This window comes from Kryptolebias marmoratus, linkage group LG9 (assembly GCF_001649575.2).
Source record: "Kryptolebias marmoratus isolate JLee-2015 linkage group LG9, ASM164957v2, whole genome shotgun sequence".
NCBI lineage: Eukaryota > Metazoa > Chordata > Actinopteri > Cyprinodontiformes > Rivulidae > Kryptolebias > Kryptolebias marmoratus.
The window spans coordinates 12,626,169-12,649,647 of NC_051438.1; the positions used below are offsets into that span (position 1 = coordinate 12,626,169).

The 23,479-nt window shown below is 42.5% G+C and overlaps 2 protein-coding genes across 5 annotated transcripts; one reads left to right on the top strand and one right to left on the bottom strand.

Annotated features, from left to right (window-relative positions):
- The first annotated feature begins 266 nt into the window (after positions 1 to 266).
- On the top strand, positions 267 to 6,428 carry gpx3 (glutathione peroxidase 3). The gene is made up of 5 exons (XM_017426684.3): positions 267 to 458; positions 2,847 to 2,997; positions 3,087 to 3,204; positions 3,681 to 3,780; positions 5,113 to 6,428. Exons 1-5 carry the CDS (start codon positions 390 to 392, stop codon positions 5,332 to 5,334), a joined length of 660 nt encoding a protein of 219 aa, XP_017282173.1. The 5' UTR covers positions 267 to 389; the 3' UTR covers positions 5,335 to 6,428.
- Positions 6,429 to 6,657: 229 nt separating this feature from the next.
- On the bottom strand, positions 6,658 to 22,719 carry tnip1 (TNFAIP3 interacting protein 1). Of its 4 annotated transcripts, none has more exons than XM_037977429.1 (18): positions 22,696 to 22,719; positions 17,814 to 17,996; positions 17,250 to 17,393; positions 17,053 to 17,135; positions 16,885 to 16,944; positions 16,033 to 16,242; positions 14,620 to 14,714; positions 14,038 to 14,191; positions 13,764 to 13,856; positions 13,554 to 13,619; positions 12,091 to 12,222; positions 10,721 to 10,849; positions 10,492 to 10,626; positions 10,274 to 10,399; positions 10,102 to 10,185; positions 8,554 to 8,763; positions 8,138 to 8,222; positions 6,658 to 7,943 (listed from the first exon to the last, which is right to left on the bottom strand). In XM_037977429.1, exons 2-18 carry the CDS (start codon positions 17,965 to 17,967, stop codon positions 7,870 to 7,872), a joined length of 2,034 nt encoding a protein of 677 aa, XP_037833357.1. In that variant the 5' UTR covers positions 17,968 to 17,996; positions 22,696 to 22,719; the 3' UTR covers positions 6,658 to 7,869. The 4 variants fall into 4 exon arrangements, with proteins under 4 accessions (XP_037833357.1, XP_017282171.1, XP_017282169.1 ...); XM_017426682.3 differs by lacking the exon at positions 22,696 to 22,719 and adding an exon at positions 18,896 to 19,044 and having other exon boundaries at positions 8,554 to 8,673; XM_017426680.3 differs by lacking the exon at positions 22,696 to 22,719 and adding an exon at positions 18,896 to 19,044.
- Between the last annotated feature and the right edge of the window lie 760 nt (positions 22,720 to 23,479).

Genomic DNA, 23,479 nt, shown 5'->3' on the forward strand with positions numbered 1-23,479 from the left:
CTTTTTAAAATCAATTTATGATTTGAATTTCAATTCTCTGTCCCAATTATGGTGCAAACATATCATAAAAACTAGGTTTTAAATTGTAGGTTGATATCTGGAGATTATCTAAGGACCCTTATTTGGTGTTGGGTGACCCACATTGGGGTCCCGACCCCAACTTTGGGAATCATTGCTCTAACCTGTCTAGGTGTACTGTTCATTCATTCATTCATTCATTCATTCATTCATTCATGTCCACGTCAGCAGACAGCTCCTTCCTCCCTCCTCCTCCTCCTCCTCCTCCTCCATCAGAGCCGCCGCTCCCTCTGCAGGGACAGACTCAGACTCAGACTGAGGCTGAGGATCGTCCTCGGAGAGCGGTCACCCTGTCGGGGAAACACGGCGCCATGTGGACCTTCTTCCCGCTGCTGCTGCTCGCCTTACCGCGACCCTGTGCCGGAGCAGCCCTCACACAGGTACCCACTTTCTGAGCGAATAAGATAAAAAAAAAACCCAGCCTGAATCCGCCGACATCTTAATTGTCTCTAATCATGGCGCTGCGCTCACACCTGCGCCGTGTTGCGTACTTACAATTAATTGGCGAAAAAAACAGCTAAAACTTTTTAAAACCTTTTATTTAATGAACCTAAATAACTAAAACAGTTTGGTTAAAACACCCTTTGAGCTCTTTTGTGTAGAATATATTTTTATGGCATTTTAATTCCTTGTTTATAACCTTTAATTTGACTTGTTGTGAATCTCGGGAGAATGTTATTGCTTCGTTTATATTTCTGTTTTCTCTGTGGTAAATTGTTAACCAACACTTGGGGTTACTTATTTCCCCCCTTCAGCACATAGAGGCCAAAAATAAACAAAAACCAAACCGTTTTTTGGCCTCAGTCTGTATTTTTTATCCTCCCCAACAATCGTCACTGCTTATGATATAAATGGAGAGTTGTTGTTCTTGCTCTCTAAGAGCAAAGTTTTTATTGACACTTTAAGCTGAGCTGTTTCAGATTGTAAGGCGGGTGCAGGAGACCGCCCGCCTACAGGACCATAAGGAAAGAGGAAACAGGAGAAAGTTTACCCTCTGGTCTTTAATGGCTGCAGGACGCAGTGGGTCAACAAGCCTCTGGTGTTTGCGCTGAAGACAGAGCAGACAGTAGAGCACAGGTTGCTTCAGATGAACCCAAATGATTCGTCAAACTTCGGCTGCAAGTGGACCACGCTTCAACCTTATCATGGGGGGCTGAGGGCCCCACAGGCAGGGACTTGTAAAACTAGTTAATCGGGAACAGAAAGTGTTGTGTTCCTCACAGTTTCAGACTTTTTATTTTTTGGAGAGGTGGGTGGGGGTTAATGTCCAGGTTACAGGCGTGCTGCTGCAGATCTACATCACCGCCCCGTTCTTGCAGTTCCTCCAGAAAAACTTCAGCAGAGACTTTCCGTCACACAGGCGGACTTCTCCCAGCTGAAATGTGGCGCCCAAGGTCTGGAAACGGCTCTGAGGGTTTCACGTTTTCAGACACATATTAAAAACAGCTTGTGTCGTCAGAGTAACGGACTTGGCTGTAACAACACTTTCCATCGTGGAAGACCTAAAGTCAAGACGCGCTGGACGATGTGTTCAATGTCTTAACCCAGGGGTGTCCAATCCTGGTCCTGGACGGCCACTATCCTGCATGTTTTACTTGTTTCTCTGCTCCAAGCCACCTGATTTGAATCAATGGGTGATTAACAGGCTTCTGCAGAACATGAAGAGGTGATTTAACTGCTGAATCAGGTGTTTTGGAGCAGAGAAACAAGTAAAACATGCAGGATGGTGGCCCTCAAGGACCAGGATTGGAGACCATTTTAGCCAGTCCACAAATCAAATGCCCCCAAAATGATTAATTTGCTAATTTGACCAAAAGTTCATATTCTTTGATGTCGAAAAAAGAACATTTCTGCAATAAAACCAGCATGTAGAAGCTGTTCCAGATTGCTTTTGTTCCCCCGTTATTAAACCCTTCCCAAACAATTATTTCTTAGCAGAGCTGCCACTGAAGTATTATATACAGCATCCAAAGCACAAGTTAGTGCATCGCTTGTGACGGTCCCAAGTCCGGGTAAATGGTGAGGGGTTGTGTCAGGAAGGGCATCCGGGGTAAAACACTTTTGCCAAAACAAACACATGAGATCATCCAAGCGAGCACGTGGGGCCCACTGTCCAGGAAAAGAGGTGCAGAAGAGAGTCCAGGCAGGATGGGGCGGATGGAGAAAAGTGTCAGGAGTGGTTTGGGACAAAAGGGTGGCAGTCAAGGTCAAAGGAAAGGTTTACGAGACAGTGGTGAGAGCAGCTGTGTTGTATGGTTTGGAGACAGTGGGACGGACAAAAAGACAGGAGACAGAACTGGAAGTAGCAGAGCTGAAGATGTTGAGGTTCTCCTTGGGAGGGACAAGGATGGACAGGATTAGGAATGAGGTCATCAGAGGAACAGCACAGGCTGAACGACTGGGAAATAAAGTTAGAGATGGTTTGGACATGTGCAGAGGAGGGACAGTGGGTATATTAGTAGAAGGATGTTAGAGATGCAGCTGCCAGGAAAGAGACAAAGAGGAGACATATGGATGCAGTTAGAGAGGACAAGGAGGTAGTTGGACTGAGGACAGAGGATGCAAGAGACAGAGTTAGATTGAGGAGGATGACTCACTGTGGCCACCCCTGAAAAGGAAATAACTGAAAAAAAAAGATGATTCATTTAAACTAATGTAAGAAGCAGGTTGCACAGATGTCACCAATGTCTTGTATTGGGTTTTTAATGTTGGCTTTAAGCGGTCAGAACCTGCGTCCCGCTTTGACCTTGTGTTTGTGTCCCCCTCAGATGTGTGACTCATCCGCCGACGGCACCATCTACAAATACCACGCCAAGACTCTAAACGGGAGTCACACCGTGAACTTCACGGACTACACTGGAAAGTGTGTCCTCTTTGTCAACGTTGCAACATACTGAGGCTTGACCCTCCAGTATGTGGGTAAGGAGCTCCGGTCGGCGTCACTTCGCCTTGCAACCGTCATTCATGTAGAGCTCTAACGTCACCGTTTACAACCCGTGTTCCCGCAGAACTGAATGCACTGCACGAAGAGCTGAAGCACCACGGCTTCACCGTCCTCGGCTTTCCCTGCAACCAGTTTGGCAAACAGGAGCCGGGGCAGAAGGACGAAATCCTGCCGGGATTAAAGTAAGAACCCTTCGCCGTCAACCTCGGGGTCGGTCACAAACGGGAACATTGTTCCAAAAGATTCGACAAACGACGCTGAACTCTCGTGTGCTATCAGGTGAAAGGCTTGTTCTCGGAAATCTCAGCTCCTTTAGAACTTGATAGGATTTCATCCCGGAGGCCAATAGAAAACGTGAAAAGATAAGACAATTTCTATTGCTTGTAACAAATCTGGCCGTGCAGAGAAAGCGGTGGCGTTCGGCGCGCCCTCTTGTCAGTCAGCAGAGCTTCATTTAATCATAGGCGATCCTTGGCAGCACACAGAGTTCATTGTTGTGGGCAGAGTTTATCTTCAGCTCCATCACTTAATAAGAACCCAAAGCAGAGCCTTTGCGATAACACGCCGCAGCGCTGCTCAGCTCGGGTCCAGGGCAGCTGCCAAACTGTGAAGTGCTCCGAGGCACGTCCGCTGACCAGACGCCCTCTCTGAACCTCAGGCACGTCCGGCCAGGCAACGGCTTCGTTCCAAACTTCCTGCTGTTTGAGAAAGGAGATGTGAACGGAGAGGCCGAGCAAGAGGTCTTCACCTTCCTTAAAGTAAGTCGAGCTGCGCTTTTTAAAGGGACAATTTACCTGACATTCTTAGGGATAGTTTAGATCAGGGGTGTCCAACCCTGGTCCTCAAGGGCCACCATCCTGCATGTTTTACTTGTTTCTCTGCTCCAACACACCTGATTTGAATCAATGGCTGATTAACAGGCTTCTGCAGAACATGAAGAGGTGATTTAACCACTGAATCATGTGTGTTGGAGCAGAGAAACAAGGAAAACATGCAGGATAGTGGCCCTCCAGGATGAGGATTGAACACCTCTGGTTTAGATCTTTCTTTTTTTATTTTTTGAAGTGGGGTTCTGTGGAAAGTTTGTGAATGGTTACTATCTTACCTGTTACAGAACTCTGATCTAGGAAGTATTTCAGACCTGACTTTACTGCGTTCCAGAAACACATCAGTGTGCTCAGGAACCAGGCTAACTACAATTAGCTGCACAAGTTGGTACGAGTGGTTTTTCTGTATCTGAACACCGTAGCTGCATGTTCACTAATGGTGGCCGGGCCGTGTCGTGTGTGAGCGGATCACTGAGGTACCAACTAACAGAAGTGAAAATCAGTTGTTCCTGTTTCTGTTCATGCATGGGTCAGCCATGCTGGATTTTAAGCTTGCGGTTGCTCAGGAGGCGTTCCAGTTGACGCTTTCAACCTGGAAATCAGAAATTCGGACTTTGATAGTTTCACGACTCGACCAAACTGAGGCAAGACCGAAATTCACAGCTTCATGCAAACTGTGTTTCATGAACCTTCACACAGAAACATTCAGATATTCCTGTTAGCAGTGCCCCAGGCTGCACCCAAAGTGCTACAGCTAGCTGCTGCTGTCACCATGTGCTTGAATAAACAGCAACTTCTATGTAAATCCTCTAATGTGAAACTGACAGCAGCGTAAAGAGTTATTTTTAAAAAAGTGTTCACATGAACTGCTCTGAGGTTGATTTCACAATCAAACGTGGTTGTCGCTCAGACTAGCCATTAGCTCATCAGTCTGCTCTAATTCTCCAGACTGAGGCTGTTCAGAGACCTACAACAGGTAAGATATTTGTTCATAACCCTTCTGTACGACCCCAGTTCAAAAAAAAAAAAAAGCTGAACTCTTGGTTTTCTCAGTCCTACATTCCAGCTGTTCCTGTAGGTTTTTGATCACTTAACATTTAAGGGAGAATACTTGGAAAACTGTGAGCAAGATTAAATGTCAAATGTTTTATAACAACATTGTTTACACAACAATTGTGATGTGTTCAAACAGGCAAAACAGCAGAAACTGCGTGTTCTCCTAACAGCAGCTACGTATTGAGATGTGTTTTCTGTGCTGTGCAGAACTCCTGCCCTCCGGCGGGGGCCGACTTCGGCGCCGTTAACGGCAGGCTGTTCTGGGAGCCTCTTAAGATCAGCGACATCAAGTGGAACTTCGAGAAGTTCCTGGTGGGACCAGACGGGAAGCCGGTGATGAGGTGGCACCCACGAGTCAGCGTGTCCGAAGTCCGAGCCGACATCCGCAAATACCTTCTTCAGCTCTACACCCAGGCTATCTTTAGCTAAATGTGGTCGTTACTGTCCGTCTAATGAAGCAACTGTGACAAGTGCACACTTTGAGACGTAATGGTGACAGTTTCTGATACATGAAGGTGGCATGTTGAATGAAGAGGAGGCTTGAAAACAGGACCTCTGTGGTGCCTCCTTGGAGTCTGGGCTTCAGGCGAACCTTTCAGTGCATTCTGGTTCGTCCTGCTGTCCCACAGCACCATGTCACCTTCAGCCCAGGACCTGGTGACCATTACAGTAGAAGTTTTTACCTCCATTAAATCATGAAGAAAGCCACTCGGATGTCACGCCTTTTCTGTTAGAGAAACCCTTCAAGACAAAGAAGATGACCGACCTTAAAGGGTAGGTCCCTAAAAGATGAGTAAGGTTGATACAGTTTAACAGGACACAAAGATTAGATAAATATTTCCTCTAGGGCTTCAAAGCTTGAGTCTTGTTTTGAGGTGTCTTGGTGAAGGTGAGAACCTAGACATGTTTTTAAAGGGGTTTTTTTTGTTGTTGTTTTCTCCCTTTCCCTGTCCTCAGGAACAGAGGTTTGTTACAAGACAGGATGGATATTAATCCCAAACAATCCCTGGGTCGTCATAGAAACAAAGCTTCTGGTTTGTTGGTAGACAAAATCCATATTTACCTCCAACAAGGTTGTGTTTTCAGTAACATCTGTCTGTTAGCAAGGATCAGGTACAAACTAATGAACTGATTTGGATGAAATGTTGGGGTTAAAACAACGCACTATTTTTTTTCTACATCAGTGGATGTTCTTCTAGTTTTTTTGTTTTTTTTTCTGCAGAGAAGATTGATCCGGATTGTTTCAGTCCGTTCTGAGATCCTAAACGGCACCAAACAAGGACAACGTTACGACATTTAGAATAAATTTATTAAGCCAGTCAAATACAAAAGTCTTACATGTGCTTTTTGCCTACAGCAAAACAACCCAACGGGGGGGGGGAAGAAAAAAAGATCAAAAAACAAAACAAAACAAAAAAAAAAGGCTATAAACCAGGAAAATACAACTGCCAGAAATTACAGCATACCTTTCAAAGTGCAACTCTGCTCAGCCCTCACCAATCAGGATTTTGTTCCCCATTTTCCTAATTCGTTAAAAAAAACAGCTTTTTGTTTTTGTTTGTTTTTATTTTATTTTTTTTTAAAAGTCCTATCCACACCTTTTGAAGCCCTTCGTCTGACAATTTGGAATACGGAAACTCAAAAACGGGTGTTGGATTAAAAACAGGCAAGTCTTAAGTTTCTCAGATCTGATGTTACAGCGTTTTGCAGATTAATCCCCCCCCTCCCTTGGCCTGAAATGCTGGTTGTTGATTTCTTTTTTTGGAGGATGAGGGGGGGGTGCAGAAAGCAAAGCCAGACATTCCAGTGGAGGTTCCCCCTCCGAGGACCGGCTGCACAGCTGTAACAACACGATCAGCTGGTCTGACTCCTACTAAACTTGTGTGACACGACTGGCGTGAAGAGGGAAAAAAATGGGGTCTGCCGCTGGAACCTCTGAATGTTGTAAATGACCTACAGGATGCTGGAGGATGAATGTAAATATCAGAATGTGTGGTCGAACCAAGCAGAAGTGTTTAATGAGATTAGGTCCATCATCATGGGGGAAAAGAAAAGGCTGTGTGTGCTGTGCGTTGTGTCTGATACAAACATACAATGTCAATAGCTACAATATATTGGGATTACACTAACAACATAGAAAGAACAGCATTACTAAAGACAATGATTTACACTTAAGTCAATGCAACTATCAAAACAGCAGGTTATAAATAAATTATTAGTAATCACAATCATGTTTTTTTGGTATGATACCATCAAAATTCATTTCCCCAAATTTTTGTATTTCAACAACCACTTTTGAACAGTTACACATATTAGACAGTTCTATAACATCAATGGCACTGTAGAAATCCTCAGGGGGAGAAAAAGAAACAAAAAAATCTATTAAACGTTCACATTGTTGAGCGCCACGATTCGGTATACCTATATAATCATTCGTTGCTGGAATGAGCGCGTGTCGTCTTAGTCGGTCGGATCGGGGGAATGGCTTTCTGTCGCCCTACAAGTAACGAAGCGAAGTATTAAGTTGGTACATACTTGCAGAGAGACGATTACATAGGTATATTTTATGGAAGAAGGGGGAAACGAAACAAAAAAAAGAAGGAAAAAAGCAATGTTAATATTTATTCCAACCCATTTAACAAATGACCAAAGTTCCTGATAAAAAAATCTAATGTGTGTGTGTGTGTGTGTGTATATATATATATATATATATATATATATATATATATATATATATATATATATATATATATATATATATATATATATATATATATATATATATATATTAGCGAAGTGTTTCACAAATAGCCTTATAAAACGCAAGTATAAACAACATTACAATAGAATATCTACAGTTCAGTAGGAAAATTATATCTCAATCACACCTTGCCAACTTAAAAACAATTTCATGCTACTACCCAGACTCAGTTAGGTGGCGGGGGAGAAGGGGAGGGTGATGCTTTAGTGCTTTCCGGGGTCGATGTTCTGTCGCTCCCTTTTTCCAAACCCTGTTGCCGTCGCTGCTGCCGATGGGTCTGAGGAAACACAGGGGAAAAAAAAAAAAAAAAAAAAAGGTTTACTAACGGAGGAACCGTCTTCGATTGCAAACCATAAACACAGAAAATGTTCCTGTAATCTGTGGAAGTGCGCGGCATCTCGGTGTCAAAAAAAACCCCAAAAAACGACGGAAGTGTGCGAGACGTTTCGGGCTCGTCCGGCTGCAGCTTACCGGCATTCTCGGGAGGGGGTCTTGAACTCTCGCCTACGGCTCTGGCCCCTCGGGGCTGAGGGAATGACATCGGCCAAGGGAAACCCTGACAGAAGAGGAAGCACAGTTTAAGAAACAAACCCCTGAATATCAGTGACGGGCCGTCACATCTTTGCTATTGCTTCTGTCAAACGCACGGGAGAAAAGAGAAAAACAAGGTATCCAGTCCTGGTCCTGAAGGTTTTAGTTGTTTCCCTGCTTTGACGCAGATGATTTGAATGACTGAGTGATTAACAGGCTTCTGCAGAACTGAAGAGCAGGGAAACCTCTAAAACATGCAGGATAGTGGCCCCACCAGGACCAGGACTGCACACCACTGAGACAGAAGACAAGAATGAGTCGCTCCAGAGGCAGAGGAGGATTTAGAGCGCTCTTACCGGGTTAACAGGCTGGAAGTCTCGAGCAGGGGGTGGTGCTGCTGCGGCGGCGGCGCCTGCTGCATTGGGCATCCGGGGAGGTAAGTGTACGGGCCAGCCCTCCAGGCCCTGAGTTCCCACCTGCACAAAGGGACCACAGTAGGGAGGGCTCAGCGGGCCGTTCACTGAGCCTGACGTGGGGTCTGAGGTACGTCTTTCCTGCTGCTGCCCCTAAGAGGTATCACAAGTACACACGTGACCCCGCCAATCAGTGCACAGCTGCCGTCGAGTCATGGCACGGGCCACGGCAGACCCTCAGCCCTGCTGCAGCTGCCTCCTCAGGAGGAGGAGGAGGAGTGTGGAAGCTCCACCTGCCGACGGAGGGGTGTAGCACGAAGCAAGTTCAACACCAGTAGCCTCCCTCTGTATTAGCTGGCTTAACAAAACCTAAATCTCCACTCAGATGAGCACAACAGGGCTTATAAGTCTGGCTTTCCTCTGCAGGCTCCGTGCTCATTTGCATCATTTGATGATGCTTCAGCACAAAATACAGATCTCCTCCAAACTGTATTCCTCAGAACAACAGGTTGAATGAATGGGTTTGATGCACTTAAAGAAAAAAAAATACTGTTGCTGCATTTATTCAGAAAAGAATAATGGAGAAAATGGTTCGCTGTGCAAATGACTCCAAACTGCTGCACTTCCTGTCTCATCCCTTCGTTCAGCACATTATTAGCTCCTATAAGTCTGTGTAAGTAAATCCAAACATTATAACGTGCTGCAAAACTCACATTCTGAAAACCTTAAGTGGCACAAAAAAGGAAATACATATTTGTGAGTATATTTATTCCTTCTGTAGATCATTCAAGTTATTATTTGAATGACAGGCTTTAGTCACAAACTGATCAATTATCGAACAATTCACCAATGAAATCCTGAAATTATGCTACTGAATAAATACTGTATTTTTAGAGAATAAGTGATAACATTGAACCAACTTTTAAAGTGCCAGTATAATGTTTGATAATCAAATGTTACATTTTTTAATCAAGAGCATTTTAACTTGGTTAATTTTTTATCATTTATTGCCTCTGCCTGATTAAATAATAAATGCTGTTTTATTAAGGTTTTCCTGCCTTGGATACAACCAGGTAAATAAAATTAATTGGTGGTGCTTTGTTTTGTTAACAAATAATTTAATCTTTAACTCTGAACACAAAAGGCTCCAGAGCAAATGATAAAAGCTGTTACCATGGCGATCTGGCACGGTTCAGACTTCCTTCCTTCACATTAAAACCTTCTGAAGTGAAGCTCCTGCGTGAATCTACAAACCACTCGTTCGTCTTAAACTCTGTTCTGCCACAAGGGGGCGCCACATCGCCAGGTTTTCACTAGCCTGAACCATAACGTGCCACACGTCTGGTGTCTGATTGAACAAATGGCAGAAATGACCCAGCTTTTCAGCCTTACCCGGTCTGATGCGTCACAGTTTGTACTGTTTTTAATATAAATGTATCAGTATCATCATCATCATCATCATCAGGCTGAAGCCTGAGCTGCAGCCAGTACCTGTTTATGGTGCTGCATCTGCAGTCTCTCCAGCTTACATCTCTCCGTTCGTTCTCTCTGACACTCGTTCTGCGCCTGGTGAAGCTGAACCAGGACAAGAAGAGGAACGTGTGAGTAGCTTTGTCTGGAAACACGCAGAACCTTGAACTTTCCTCATCTGAAAAGAAAGTACCTGATTTGTCAAGTTCGTAATCTGACCCTGGAGTCTCTCAACCTGCCGCCTCAAATCTTCTTTTTCCTCATTCATTCGCTCCCTGTCACTCCGTTCTTTCCTGAAGTCCTCCTCGAAGATTTTCACCTGGAGCGACAAAACCCAGTTAAAAAAAAAAACAAAAAAAAACCCACTTGATTAAACGGTGGCTGCGCACACGCTCCCATTGCGCATCTTGCCTGCTCTTTTAGTACAGCGATTTGTGTGAGGAGTTCCTGCTTCTTCAGGTTATTGGCTGCGTCTGCAAAGTTCCCCTGGCCGGGAGGTTGTTGGGAGGCGGAAGGGGAGTGCAGGTTTAAGGCTTCTTCTAAGGCCTGAAGACAGGACAAAGCAAAACATTACGCAGACTGACAAAAAGGGTCTGAATCTGTTACTTCTTTGGCTGTTGTCGCAGCTTCCCAGCCTCACCCTGTTCAGGCGCTGGATCTCCTTCTCCTGGTACTCTCTCTGTTTGCTGAGGGGCAGCAGCTGATCCTGCAGGTAGCGAATCTTCTGCTTCAGCTCGGTGGTCTCAGAGTTTAAACACTCCTTCTCCCCCTGAAGTCACACAAACCCGAAACAAGAAACAAAAATCAAAGGCTGAGCATTTATTGACAGGATTCATGTCGCCCGCTGCCTTTTTTGAACGACGTTACGTGACGACATCTCGCAGGATCTGTTAAAATTTGAAGTGTAGCCATTTTTTGTGCCGGCTAAAGTCGACTCTAAAGGTTAATAAGTTGTGGACGTACAACCACAAGGTGGAAAAAGGAAAAAGACTTTTGAAATGTGATGATTTGTGAATCTTATGACCCCATTATTTTATTCACGATGAAAAACAGTAAACATGTCAAATGTTTAAAGAGATTTTTTTCCTACAATGTTTTGGAAAGAAAAACAAGAAGGTAGTTTTGAATTTGCTGGCAGGACAGAGTCCTGTTTCCTTCTGTGAAGCATCTCCTCTTCTAACATCAGTCTAAGGGTTTAGGGGTTTAGGACCCAAGGAGAGCAGCTGCTGGAGGTTTTGGAGGGAAATGTCCCATTCTTGTCTCATGTAGGATTCTAGCTGTTCAACAGTCCTGGGCCTTTCTTGCTGTTTTTTTTTTTTTTGCATCAAATGTTTTGTATTAATGAGAGGTCTGGACTGCAGGCAGGCCGGTTCAGCACCTGGTTTGACATCGTCTTGCTGGAATATGCAAGGCCTTCCTAGAAAAAGATGGCATCTAGGTGGAAGTATATGTTGCTCTAAAACCTGTAAAAACCTTTCTGCATTGATGGAGCCTTTCTAGATGTGTAAGCTGCCCATGCCAGAGGCACTAATGCACCCCCATACCTTCAGAGAGGCAGGCTTTTCAACCGCGTGCTGATAGCAGGCTGGATGTTCCCTCTCCTCTTTAGTACGAAGGATGTGGTGTCTGTGGTTTCCAAACAAATTAAACCTTTTGACTCGTCTGACCACAGAACAGTTTCCCACTCCGACTCAGAGAAGATGGCGGCGTTTCTGGATGGTGTTCACAGATAGCTGCTTCTCTGCATGATCGAGCTTTAACCAGCATCTGTGCTCAGCCACGACCACACCAAATTTGAGATTCTCTTGAAGCCATTTATGTGTTGGCTAATATTGATTGACTGTGGCAGCCATCTTAAATTGGGGTTGGCTGCAAAAGTTATTCTTTCTGAAAGTTTCATTAAAATCTTTTTTTTGAGCTGTGTTAAGCTTTTATCTATGCTGTAATTTTTTGCAATGGTTTTTTGGCTTTAGGAGATCATTTCTTCCCCCTGGTTCTGTGGATTCTCACCTGCACATTTTCAATCTTGGACTTGGCCAGCAGCAGCTTCTTGTCATAGTCGCGCTGCCTCTGCTCTCGCTCGGCCTCCAGCTCCAGCACACTTTTCTGGGACTCGGCCAGCCGCTGCCTGAGGTCCGTGATCTAAAAAACAAAAAACAAAAAAAAAGGAACCAAAACAGGTCAAACATCTGGCTGAGGAGAACTTTCACTGAGCGCAGCGAGTCGCAAACACAAAAAGCGGGGGAAAGACCCTGTGATTTAAAGATAAACGCTTATCAGATGGAGATAAAAATCAGCTGGTGGCTGTGTGGAAGCACAGCATAACAAACAAACGTTATCAAGCTACAAAGTTAAGCAAGAGGGACTCATTTGCGAGCAAGCAGTTTAGGTTGTTTTTTTTTTTTCCTTCTGTGCAAAATATGAACGAACCAAGTGACGCAAATGGATATATCTAGGCTTCTGTGGTGTAAACCCAAGCCTGCATGGTGTCCCCATCTCGACAAAGTGTGAATGTCGGCATGTTCATAATTGTGGGTGCGCACAAACGCAGGTGTGTGAGTTCAAGTGTGAGAGTGTGTGTACGTCTGTGTGTCGCTGCTGCCCTCTGACTGCACCACAGCAGGAAGTCGGCGGGTACCGGAGAGGTGAGGGGAATTCTTACTGAAGTGTGACAGGCCTTGTGGTGAGTATGCTCAGATAGCAAGCTATTGCAAGATTGCAGCTTTTCCACTGGACAAGCACAATGTTTTTTTTAAAGAAAAAAAAAAAAAAAAAAGGACATGCACAGAAGTTGCTTCACTGCCTACCGATGCACAAAAACTCCCATGTTCCTCGTAGGTTGCTTAAAAATAAGTGATTTGAATAAAAGAAAAAAAAGCGATGCTTCAAATCTTTCCGTCTGACAAATTTTGAGCTTTATGACAACGCTGGATTCAGTCATGTTAACCCATTTTGAGATCCGGTTTGGTGGTGAGAGGGGGGGAAGGGGAAAAAAATAAAATAAAAAATACTGAACAACTACATTCAGCTATTACAATCAAAACAGGTTACTTCAAATAGCAGCAGTTCTAGTAATTTAAGTGTATAAAAGCAATGTCAGGTTCCTGACTGAAATGAGTACAGAGGTGGAAGTGAGCAGATTTTAAGTCATTCTGAACCTGCAGCAACATTTTAAAGGACTTTCTGTTCTCAGATCACATTTGGTTTGTGACGAGCAAAAAAAAAAGTACGAACCGTTGACGTTTTTTTTTTCTTTAGAATAAAAAGTCCAACGGCTTGAAGTTTATTTAATTCGTCAGAACTGAAATTAAAAATCACTTGATGGACTCGAGCTGAAACTTAAAACCAGACGAGACGTTTCCGTTCGGCACATGCGAACAACTAAACCTTATCAAATGAAAATAACTTTTGGACTCGCTCGGTCTTAAAACAAATCAGATTTGTCTTCCCACACCGTTAAGTCATTACCGTACCTTCTGCTCAAACTGTGACTTCATGGAGTTCCACTGAATGTCCCACTGCTTGTTCACCTCCAGAACCTGTCAGCAGTGCCAGAAAGTGAAACAAACAAACAAACAAAAAAAAGAAAATGAAGATACAGGAAACTAAATACTCAGAGATTTTCCCCTATGGCAAAAGAGGATGAGAAGCAACTTAAAAAAAAAAGGTAAGTAAAGACTCACATCCTTTCTCTGCTTCTCCAACAGCTTGATCTTCTTTTCATACACCTCTACATCACATGGTTTCGCTGGGTTTTTCTCAGCAGATTTTCCGCTCTGGGGACACGCACAAAAAAAATAAAATAAAAAAAACTTTCCTAAATCCACAAAAATCCTTCATTGTGTCGATCGTGCGAGCGTACAAACGGGAAGCTTCGAAACCGAAAAAAATCGTGAGTTACGACAGGCAGCGTCGGATCAAGTGTCTGCGTACAAACTACAACTACACAGCAGCTACCTTCTGCGGCGTGGCGACCTCCATTTTAGGCCGGACGGCAGAGGACTCCTCTTTGACCGGCTCGTCTTTGGCCTCCGGAGCCTCGGTGTCGGATGGCGACGCGGTCACCGCCGCCCCTCCCGTGACCAGCTCCTTAAGTTTCTGATTCTCCTGCCTGAATCGGGGGGAGAAAGTGAAAACGATAGCGTTCGTGAACACGCTCCATTTTCCAGAGTTTGTTGACGTCATGCTAGGGGCTTCAGGATGTCCTTTGGGAAGAACCTAGAATACCCACTGAACAGAAAGCACTGAAACCCCCCCAACGATCAGAAGTGAAAGTATGGTCAACTGCCATCTTCTAAATAACTGAAGCATAATGTTTTCATGAGTAAAAATAGTAACAGGAAGTGATTTTTTTTTTTTTTTTTTTTTTACAGCTTTCAGGAGACATTAAAACAATATCATTAGGACATAATGAATAAAGACGTGACAGTACTGGATATCATCTCAAATAAATGAGTATTTTTTCCTAAGGTTGCGTTTTCTGCTCGACAGAAGCGACGCAGAAGTCCAGCAGAGCAAGACGAGGAGGCGAAAGATTACCTCAGCTGTTCCAAGTCTCGATTCCTGATACGATGATCTTCTTCCATTTTCTTTCGAAGCTCATTGTTCTCTTGTCTGAGCTGCTCGCAGAGAGTCTACCAAAGCAGAGGGAGGAGAGGGGGAAAAAGCCCACAATTAGAACGCCGTTCCGTAGCGCGGCGTTGGATTTCTTCTGAGCCGGAAACGATTCCCTTCGATGCAACAAAATAAGTTATTTCGGGGGGGCTAAAACCGACACTGCTTCTCGAACACGCCGGCTTCTATTTCTCACTTTTATTCTACATTTTTAAAAAAAAGGAAAAAGAAGAAATGCTAGTTCTTAAAAGAAAATATTCAAATAGCTCTAAGTGATGATGCAGGCTGGAAATTCACCAGAAGCTCTCATTTAACTTTACAAATAAACTAAATTAACTTGATTTCATGACAAACCAAAATATCCTCGCAGAAGCTGCTATGTAAATATATTATAACGTCTTTATAAAGCAGTGTAGGCAGATGCTTCAGACTGACTGTCAGCGTTTCTTGTGTAGGTCACACAGTGTCCTACTTACATGGGCAATAATCCTGGCGTCACATTAAGACGCAGAGTTAGAGCTACAGCGAACTGCTAACGCGTCTCACAAACTTGATGCAAAACAGCTTTTATATGTCAGCGGGTAGGTCTGGGATTCCCACACATTTCTCCTTCCAGACTTTAACAAGCAGACTCCACTTTCAGCTCACTTTTGACGCCTGAATACGAGCGTTTCACTTCAGAGGCACCAGGTCCAGGGAGCGAGACAACAACCGAACAAACGGTCGCCTGTTTTTGGGGGGAGAAATTTGTAGTTTTTAAAAAAAAAAAAAAAAACCTCACAGTTCGAGCCTTCTTCGAAACAAGAAGAGGTTTTTGCTTTTGTAAAACTGGTTTTATTTAGTAAAAGAGAAAGAAAAAAAAAGGAGCTGAATATGCTTTCGGGCTGAACTGACTCGTAAATGTCAAGCTGAATGAACGGTGCAAAACAGAACAAATTGTCTGCATTTATGTAGCACGTTTTTAAACTTTAACCAAATGGTTTCAGAATGTTAATTTCAAACTATGCCTATATAGATATTTGTATAACAGAGAGGAAAAACTACCTGTTTGAGTAATTTATTTTGAGACACGTTTTTAGCTTTTAGAAAGTAAAGGGAATAAAGTCTAGAAACAAAAATAAAACTCTATTTTCTTTTTTCCATGTTTATCGTGACCTGGAAAATGCTAAAAGCAGATTCCACACTTTCCAAGCCTCCAAACGAGCCCTCAAATACCCGGTCATCTCAACTACAAACCTGATGCTTTATAAACCTCACTCCAGAACACGTGCTGTCCGAATGGCTCAGGACGACGCTGTTAAAAGTGCCAGATTGACTTAACTTGGCTGCGATCCTTACCTGTAGGAGGGAGGTCCTCTGCTCGTTCTTTTGGACCTTGGAGGAGAGGTGGTGAAACTCCACAGCCATGCGGCCGAGGTGAGCCAGGAGCTGGTTGGGGTTGGACTCCTCGGCGAATATGCTGAAAGAGCTCTCGAGCTTCTTCAGCTGGCTCGCCAGCTCGTTGTTCTCCTGAGGAAGCTGGGGGATCGCTCCTGCCACCAACCCGGCCTGGAGATACCCACACAGGTAAAAAGTCAGTCATCGCCTTCGAGTCAACAGAGTAGGCGAGCTCAAATGAAGCAATGCTGTTTTTTTCTTTTTTCCTTCATATGATTGATCTAAAAAGTCAAACCGGTTTCTCCTGCTGGATTTAAATATAGCTCCCGGATACTACAATTAGCTGTGACAAAGTCATAAAAAATCTTTTTTTTTTTTAAGGTTGGGCTCTTTGTCCCACATATATAACAGCCACGAGCAAAAGCTACATTCACATCTTTCTCTTAATTATTATAACAAGGGTCCCATTAACACGTCACCTGGGATGCAGTGTGTGAATGAATCAGCTGAGTAATTCTGGTCGGTAATAATCCTGGAATTTCCCCTCACTGACTCAGCTGGAGCTACCAGTATTGAGTTTGTTGGTGAGTCAACACGCCATTGATGTATTCCTAATTCTGAGGAAATTACTCTAAATGGGAAAGCCTGAATTTAGCCTCAATAAGCCACACAGAATAATAATAGTTTATACGGGGCTTAAATCAAGAGCACTCAGATACTCTTATCGTGAAAGCTGTGTGGAACGAACGCTATGACTCATGCAAAGTTTGAACTTTTGAGCTAGTTTATTTTAGGCATTTATTTGGTACGCACAGTCAAGGCTTCAGAGTTATTTCCTTCCATATTCACTGCCTCAAATTCTGATAAGACCTCCTGTAAAGATCGAACAGAAAACGATGCACATTAAAAACCACCTGCAAACGTCCTCCAGCTCGCTGCCAGAGACGGTCCGTTAAAGGTTTTGCATTTCGTTAAACTCACGCTGGGCTTGTCGGGCTGAAGGGTCTTCCCTAAACAGCTCATTTGCTCCTCCTTCTCTGCAGTCGAGTGTAAACAGGGTTTGCCTAAAACAAACCATACCCAGATTAAAGATTATTTAGGCAACAAACAGCTCAGTATGAGTTTTGCTTCAAAGGCCGTGACTCGACAAGGTCGAGCAGCAGCTCTGCGGCACCTACTTTGCGTCTCGGTGTGAATGGGCCCTCCCATACACAGACTGGCGGCAAAGCTAGAGGACTTTAAGGCTTCGTTGTCCCTCACGAGCTCCTCCACTCGCTGCCGGAGCCTCGACGCCTCCGACTGAGACTCCTCCAGCAAATCACCTGCGAGGTTCAGAGACAGCCCGGCTCAGTCCAGCGACACTCGACTTAAGCCGGCTCAAAGTTCGCGGTGACAGACGGTCAAAAGGAAAACAAAAGCGCGCCTCTTGTGAGTCACAAAACAAGCACTCGGAACCAGTCGTGCTGGAACGCAGGCTTGTCGAAAAAAAATTTCCCATGAAGGCTTGTATTACACTTGCTGCACAACACTTTCGTTTCTGCGTGTGCATTTGTTGGCTGTAAGGGAAGGGTCAGGGAAGTGAACTGGTGTGAAAGACGAGACATATTCTGTCTTACACACAGATGAGAAGTAAAGAAAGAATATCCCTAATAGCCAGGAGAGGTGGCGCACCGAACAGTAGGAAGAGTTACAATAAATTAACACCTATCAGACTAAAAACGGGGCTCTGTTCTGGTCCATACCTAAGCTCTTAAGTCCCTTCATCCGCTCCCTCAGCATGCTGTTCTCCTCCAGCAGCTGCCGATAGCTGCTACCCCCCATGGCCTCGTCTCTGGCCTTCACCTCACTCCCACCGGGATCGTAGATGCGATACGGACCTTTCCCTTCCATTGCCATCGCTCACTTCCTACACATGGTCCTCTGAACTGTGGGGGACAGAAAACAAAAACAAAAAAACACAAAAGAGTTACCTTTGACATGATGTCATTAGTCAGCTTATTGCCACAGGTAGAACAGGAAGCGGAACGTGGAAAGGAATGCAACAAAACTCCAATGTGTGATCACTCCTAGAAGCATTTTGAAGCTTTGTCTGTGCAAGCCGGCCAATAAATCACTCGAACATCACCTTCTGGTTCATCCTTCAGAGCAAACTGTGTACTCACATATCACAGCCACAACTCTGCAGACGAACCAGAACACCCCCTCAAACATCCCACAGTTTAGCTGTGCGCCCTGACACATTTAAACTTTCAGTTTCTGACAAGAAAAGGGAATATTAACGATGAAGCTCGATAAGGCATTGGAGCAACACGACTGTGATGCTAAACTGCCGGGGCTGACACACATCTGAGTGAGCTTGGAGGCTAAATAATAATAATAATAATAATAATAATAATAGTAATAATAATAATAATAATAAGAAGAAGACAACTACGAGCGCTCATGACCAAGACAATAAAAGACCAAATGAAAATAAAAATAAATGTACCAGAGAGGAAAATACAAACAACGTTCATTTAAATAATTAACACCGAGTCCGAAACACAGCGCAATCCGGCTGATGATAGCTACCTTGATTGGCTGAAAAAGGCTAATATTAGTTTTCGCTGTTGTCATGCAAATTGATAGCAACATCTTTCGTTAGCCGTCGGCTAGCTCACACTGGATGACAAAGCGGGACAGGAAGCCGCAAACGCCTCGTATTTCCACGCTAAAAAACTCTTCTACCGATGCTATAAGTGAGCCGAAACGAGGAGCTACACGACGAAGCGAAAACAAAACAAACAAAAGACAAAGACAAAAGAGGTTTTCTTTGACCGGGTACCTTTCAGCTCGCAGTGGCCTCTCGTCTCTCTGGCCAGACAGACATCTATTACGGAAGTAGTCTACTGAGTCTATGCCGTAACCTGGGAAATTCCACCTCGCAACGTTTGATGTAAACAGCGATGATTGACAGCCCGCCGGGCCAATCAGGGCGGAGCACTACGTCAGAGGGGGTGGACTTATCTGAGTCCCTGACCGTGATGTAAACACAGGAAAAAATTTTTTTTCAAATGTAATAAATGTGCTTTTTAAAATTTTTTTATACTGTTTTTGTGATTTTCTAGCAAATATATATGTAAATATCCCTACAAAAACTACAAAAAAATTAAAGAAATAAAGTTACACATTAAGCAAACAAATAGTGCATTACCACTCAGAGGCCCATTTTTTATTATGATTCTAAATGAATCATAATAAAATTAACCCCCTTTTTTCTTTTTTCTTTCTTTAATTAAATTTGTTGGGGGCCAGCGTTTTTTAAACTAGACACAAACCATCTTCACTGAGCTGCTTTTTTTTTCCTTTCCTTTTTTTTTTGCTCATTGATAAATTCAGAGGGGCTGATGGGGGTTTCTGTTATTGCATCACATATTTCCTCTGAACTATGAGGGCAACAAGACCTACATCAAGATCAAATGAAGCTTTCACATGCTCTTTCTCACGAGAGAGCTATAAAAACGTATTATATTTAAGGTTATGGCAATTTTTTTTTTTTACTGCTGGGTAATAAATCATGTAACTGAACAACTTATGTTTTATTTTTCTGGTTATATGTTCTTAAAAATCATAAAGTAGAAAATGATCAAATTGACTGGGCTGCCTTAGGCCAAAAAATGTAACAAATGTACATTTGTTGACCACAAGTTTAGCAATTAAATCTACAATTTTATTATTGCGAGATTAAAACCCTATGATAAAACTTATATACCTGTCCACACTAGATTCAAGTTTAGAAATAAATGTAGAGTTATTTTCTTACCTAGTTTTGTCTATGAAGAGAAAACCTTTAAGTTCGCATATATAAGAATGTGTGTAAAAATGCACCTGATTTAGTGTAACTTAAAGATCACACATCTTATTTTCAACAAAATTAATTCCAAATAAGTGCAGGCTCTCCCCAAAGCTGTGTCCTTCATTAAACAATTGTGCAATGAAAAGACAAATCAACATAAAGTCTTTTACACAATAATTTAAGAACAGCTAGGCTACTCAGTTATGGTGAAGGGATGTGATTGTGAAATCATGGCAGTTTCCAGCATTAAAACAACCATGTTGGCCAACAGATAAAACTGATATGTTTTGTTGTAAATTTTCTCTGTAATGGAAAAAAAAGTTAAATATATGTGCTGAAAAGTAGTAGGGTGAAAAGTTTCACCCTATTATGGCACAGTTTGAATAAGCCCATTTTGTTTCATGGACTATCATAAAATCTGTATTGTAAACTTTTTTAAAAAATGCTTCTCGATGCTTGGATGATCTAGCAATTTATCTTGTGAAACATCAACTAAAATAAAAAAAAACTAAGCTGAAAATCAGGTGACCCGAATAAAGACACAGCTAATAAATGTTTGCCACATGCTGTCGGTTGGTCAACGCTAGTGTTTGTGTGCATCCCTGCTAATAATGCTCTCACCAGACATACACATGATGAATACATGAAACAGTGTGATGCTGTGTGTTCGGAGCACTGTACAGGGGATTTTGTTTTATTCCTAAAGGCGTGTGTTGTTGTTGTTTTTTTAAAACTTCATCCTTGTAGAAAACTCCCCAAATTTGCCAAGCAACACACCCAAACCTCTGAGGACAAAAGGGCTGCTTTAGATAAGCGAAAATTTTAAAATGCAGTGCTGCTAACGAAATAAATTTCTGAAAAAACAACCCATCTTTTGAACTCCGATGTGTTGCCTTGTTGAAATATAGGCAAACCTTGGGGAGCTAGTATCTTGTTTTAATTAAAAACAAAGAGATAATTTTATTTAAGTCTAGGTTAGGAAATGTTTTCACTTTTATTTATCATTTGAAAACATTGCTGAGAGCCCCTAAAAGGACATAAACTGAATATTTAGAGCAATAGTGACATCTTGTGGGAATCAAATTGATGATATGTGACCACAACTGGAAGCATAAACGACAATAAAACAAGTGAGACTGAGATGTCACACAATCTCACTTACCCACACACGAGGTTAGTCCAAGCTCCAAGCTTTATAGTCCCAAGGTTGTATCAATAATAATAATAATAATAATAATAATAATAATAAAGAAAAACTCGTTGGCAAGGACACTTTGAGAACACAACTTTAGAACATCAACCTTGGAGGTCTTATCAGGCAGGAGGTTTTATAGACACGGGAAATACCCAGTTTGAAAATAATTAGGCATGAAATGTTCGGCTGAAAGGAATCAAAATCAAACCTTTTGTTTATCCCTCTGAGCAGCCACAATTAGCACTTCCTGTGTGCCCGCAATACTGGCGCGCTCAAGTATAACTAATCTTAAAACCACCATTAACAGAGAAAACAGTTTAGCTTCATCACCTTCTTTAAATAGCATCCTTTACTGGTAACGTTTCAGATGGGATGTCACTGCCTGCTTGTGTCTTTTGACTTTATTTCTCTGAAAGGAAACGCCGAGGACAAAGACAGAGGGGCAAAACCGAAGGAAAAAAAAATAAAAATGTGGGTGTGTAATTTTTTTGATGAATAAAAATAAAACTCACTCACACTTATACGTGTCTTACTGGTCAGAAATGTCTGACTAAATGTGCAAACTAAGAGACATTTGATGTCTACAAGAATGAGCAAGCACTTTGCACATGTGCCTCGCATGCAAAAGTAGTATTTTCTTTTTTCTTTTTCTTTACCCCCCCTCAGTCCTGCCACCGAACACATTGTCAGTATTTGTTGGTGCTCGGTATTTCCTCCCCAGGCTGCTGTGATGTGCTGAGAACAATAAGCAGGGTGATGACTGTGGGGCCTCCCAAAGAACAAAAGCCTCAGGATGCAGGAAATGTCACCCATCGCTTAGAATCCTGCAGGGTAACAAACTGCTCACTTTATTTAGTTTTCTCTCTTTCCCCATTCTCGCCATTTAAAGCGCTTTAACGCATTTTCCTAACTGCACAGAGACAAGAGACGCAAACAGTTCCCCGCATCCCGTCTCCAAGCAGCAGAAATAAGCAGCTGATACTCATTAACTCTGTGTGACTGAAGACAAAATGTCCCTTTGTTAGACAGGAAGTAACTCTGACTGTCCTGCTGAGGTTTAAAACAAGGTGCTGAGTCTCTATCATAATAATAACAATAAAAGGAAAAGAATAGACAGTCACCAGAAATGCTACAATTTACTTTTTACTAGATTTTTGACAGTAAATTTAAGTTCTAGGCTTCATTAAGTCCAAGAAACCAGTTTACTGGATTGTCAAACAATCTACGCCTTTTTTCTAACAAGGATATATGTCTCTTAAAACAAAATAACACGGCTACATTACAGATAGGAAAACATTACTAAATTATTTGGGACTAGATAGCAAGTTTGTACCATGACTGATAAAAAAAAACATTTTAATTTTAAAGCTAAAACTACATTTAAATTCACAAGAACCAACAATGGATCTCCACCATGCAGCTTCCACTGCTCTGAGTTACAAAAGGGCAACTCTGCTTAATATAGTGACAACTTAAAATGGCTGCAGCCGTCCCTGAGCTTAAAGACAGAAATAACCAGTTAGAAATCACACGCCAGTCCCGCAATATTCTGCATCTGACCCTGAAATATTTAACCAAATAAACAACGACTCACCCACACATTCGGCTTGTATCGGCGAAAAACTTTTTAAGGAAACTGGTGAATAAGGGGGAAGCAATTTCACTGTGAGACTTGGGGAATTCCCGTAACCCAGTAAAATGGTCTGACACTGAACAGAACCTGGTGTGTTTCCAACTGTGCGGCCTCCCTTTTACTGAGCAACAAGACATCTATATATATCTATAGATAGATATCTATAGATAGATATATAAAGAAAAAACAGAGCTGTATACATTTAAAATACATTTTTGAATTAGTTGCTTGCAGCTCCTTGTTGCATGTTGATAAAACTGAATAACCTTAAAGTTCTGCAAATATATGACTCAATGTATGGTGAGGCTAGGGTTCATCAATGTACAGAAGGCCTGAAAATAAGATTTTATCAGTGCACACTCACACACACATATATATATATATATTCAATTTAAAGCCTCTTTGCACTAACATGTTATGATCCTCAGGGCTATAGAAGCTGCTGATAAAAGCTAAAAGGCTAAAACAGTGCATAGCTTTCTGCAAAGACTAAACAGCTTTAAATAATTTGTCTACAATCAAACTCTTGTTGAACAAGCCGAGCTTTGCCACACTTAAAGAAGAAGAAGAAAAAAATTTCCCCTGCAATCAAAAGGGAAATTCAAGAACAGTGTACATATTGATATATTGATAGTGCTATTGAAGTTATCTCGTAATCTCTTGTAATTATCATCAAATGGTGCACTTTCAGCTTGGGTGTGCCATTAAAAGGCAAAGTGACTGACTGCTGCAGACTCTTGGATTT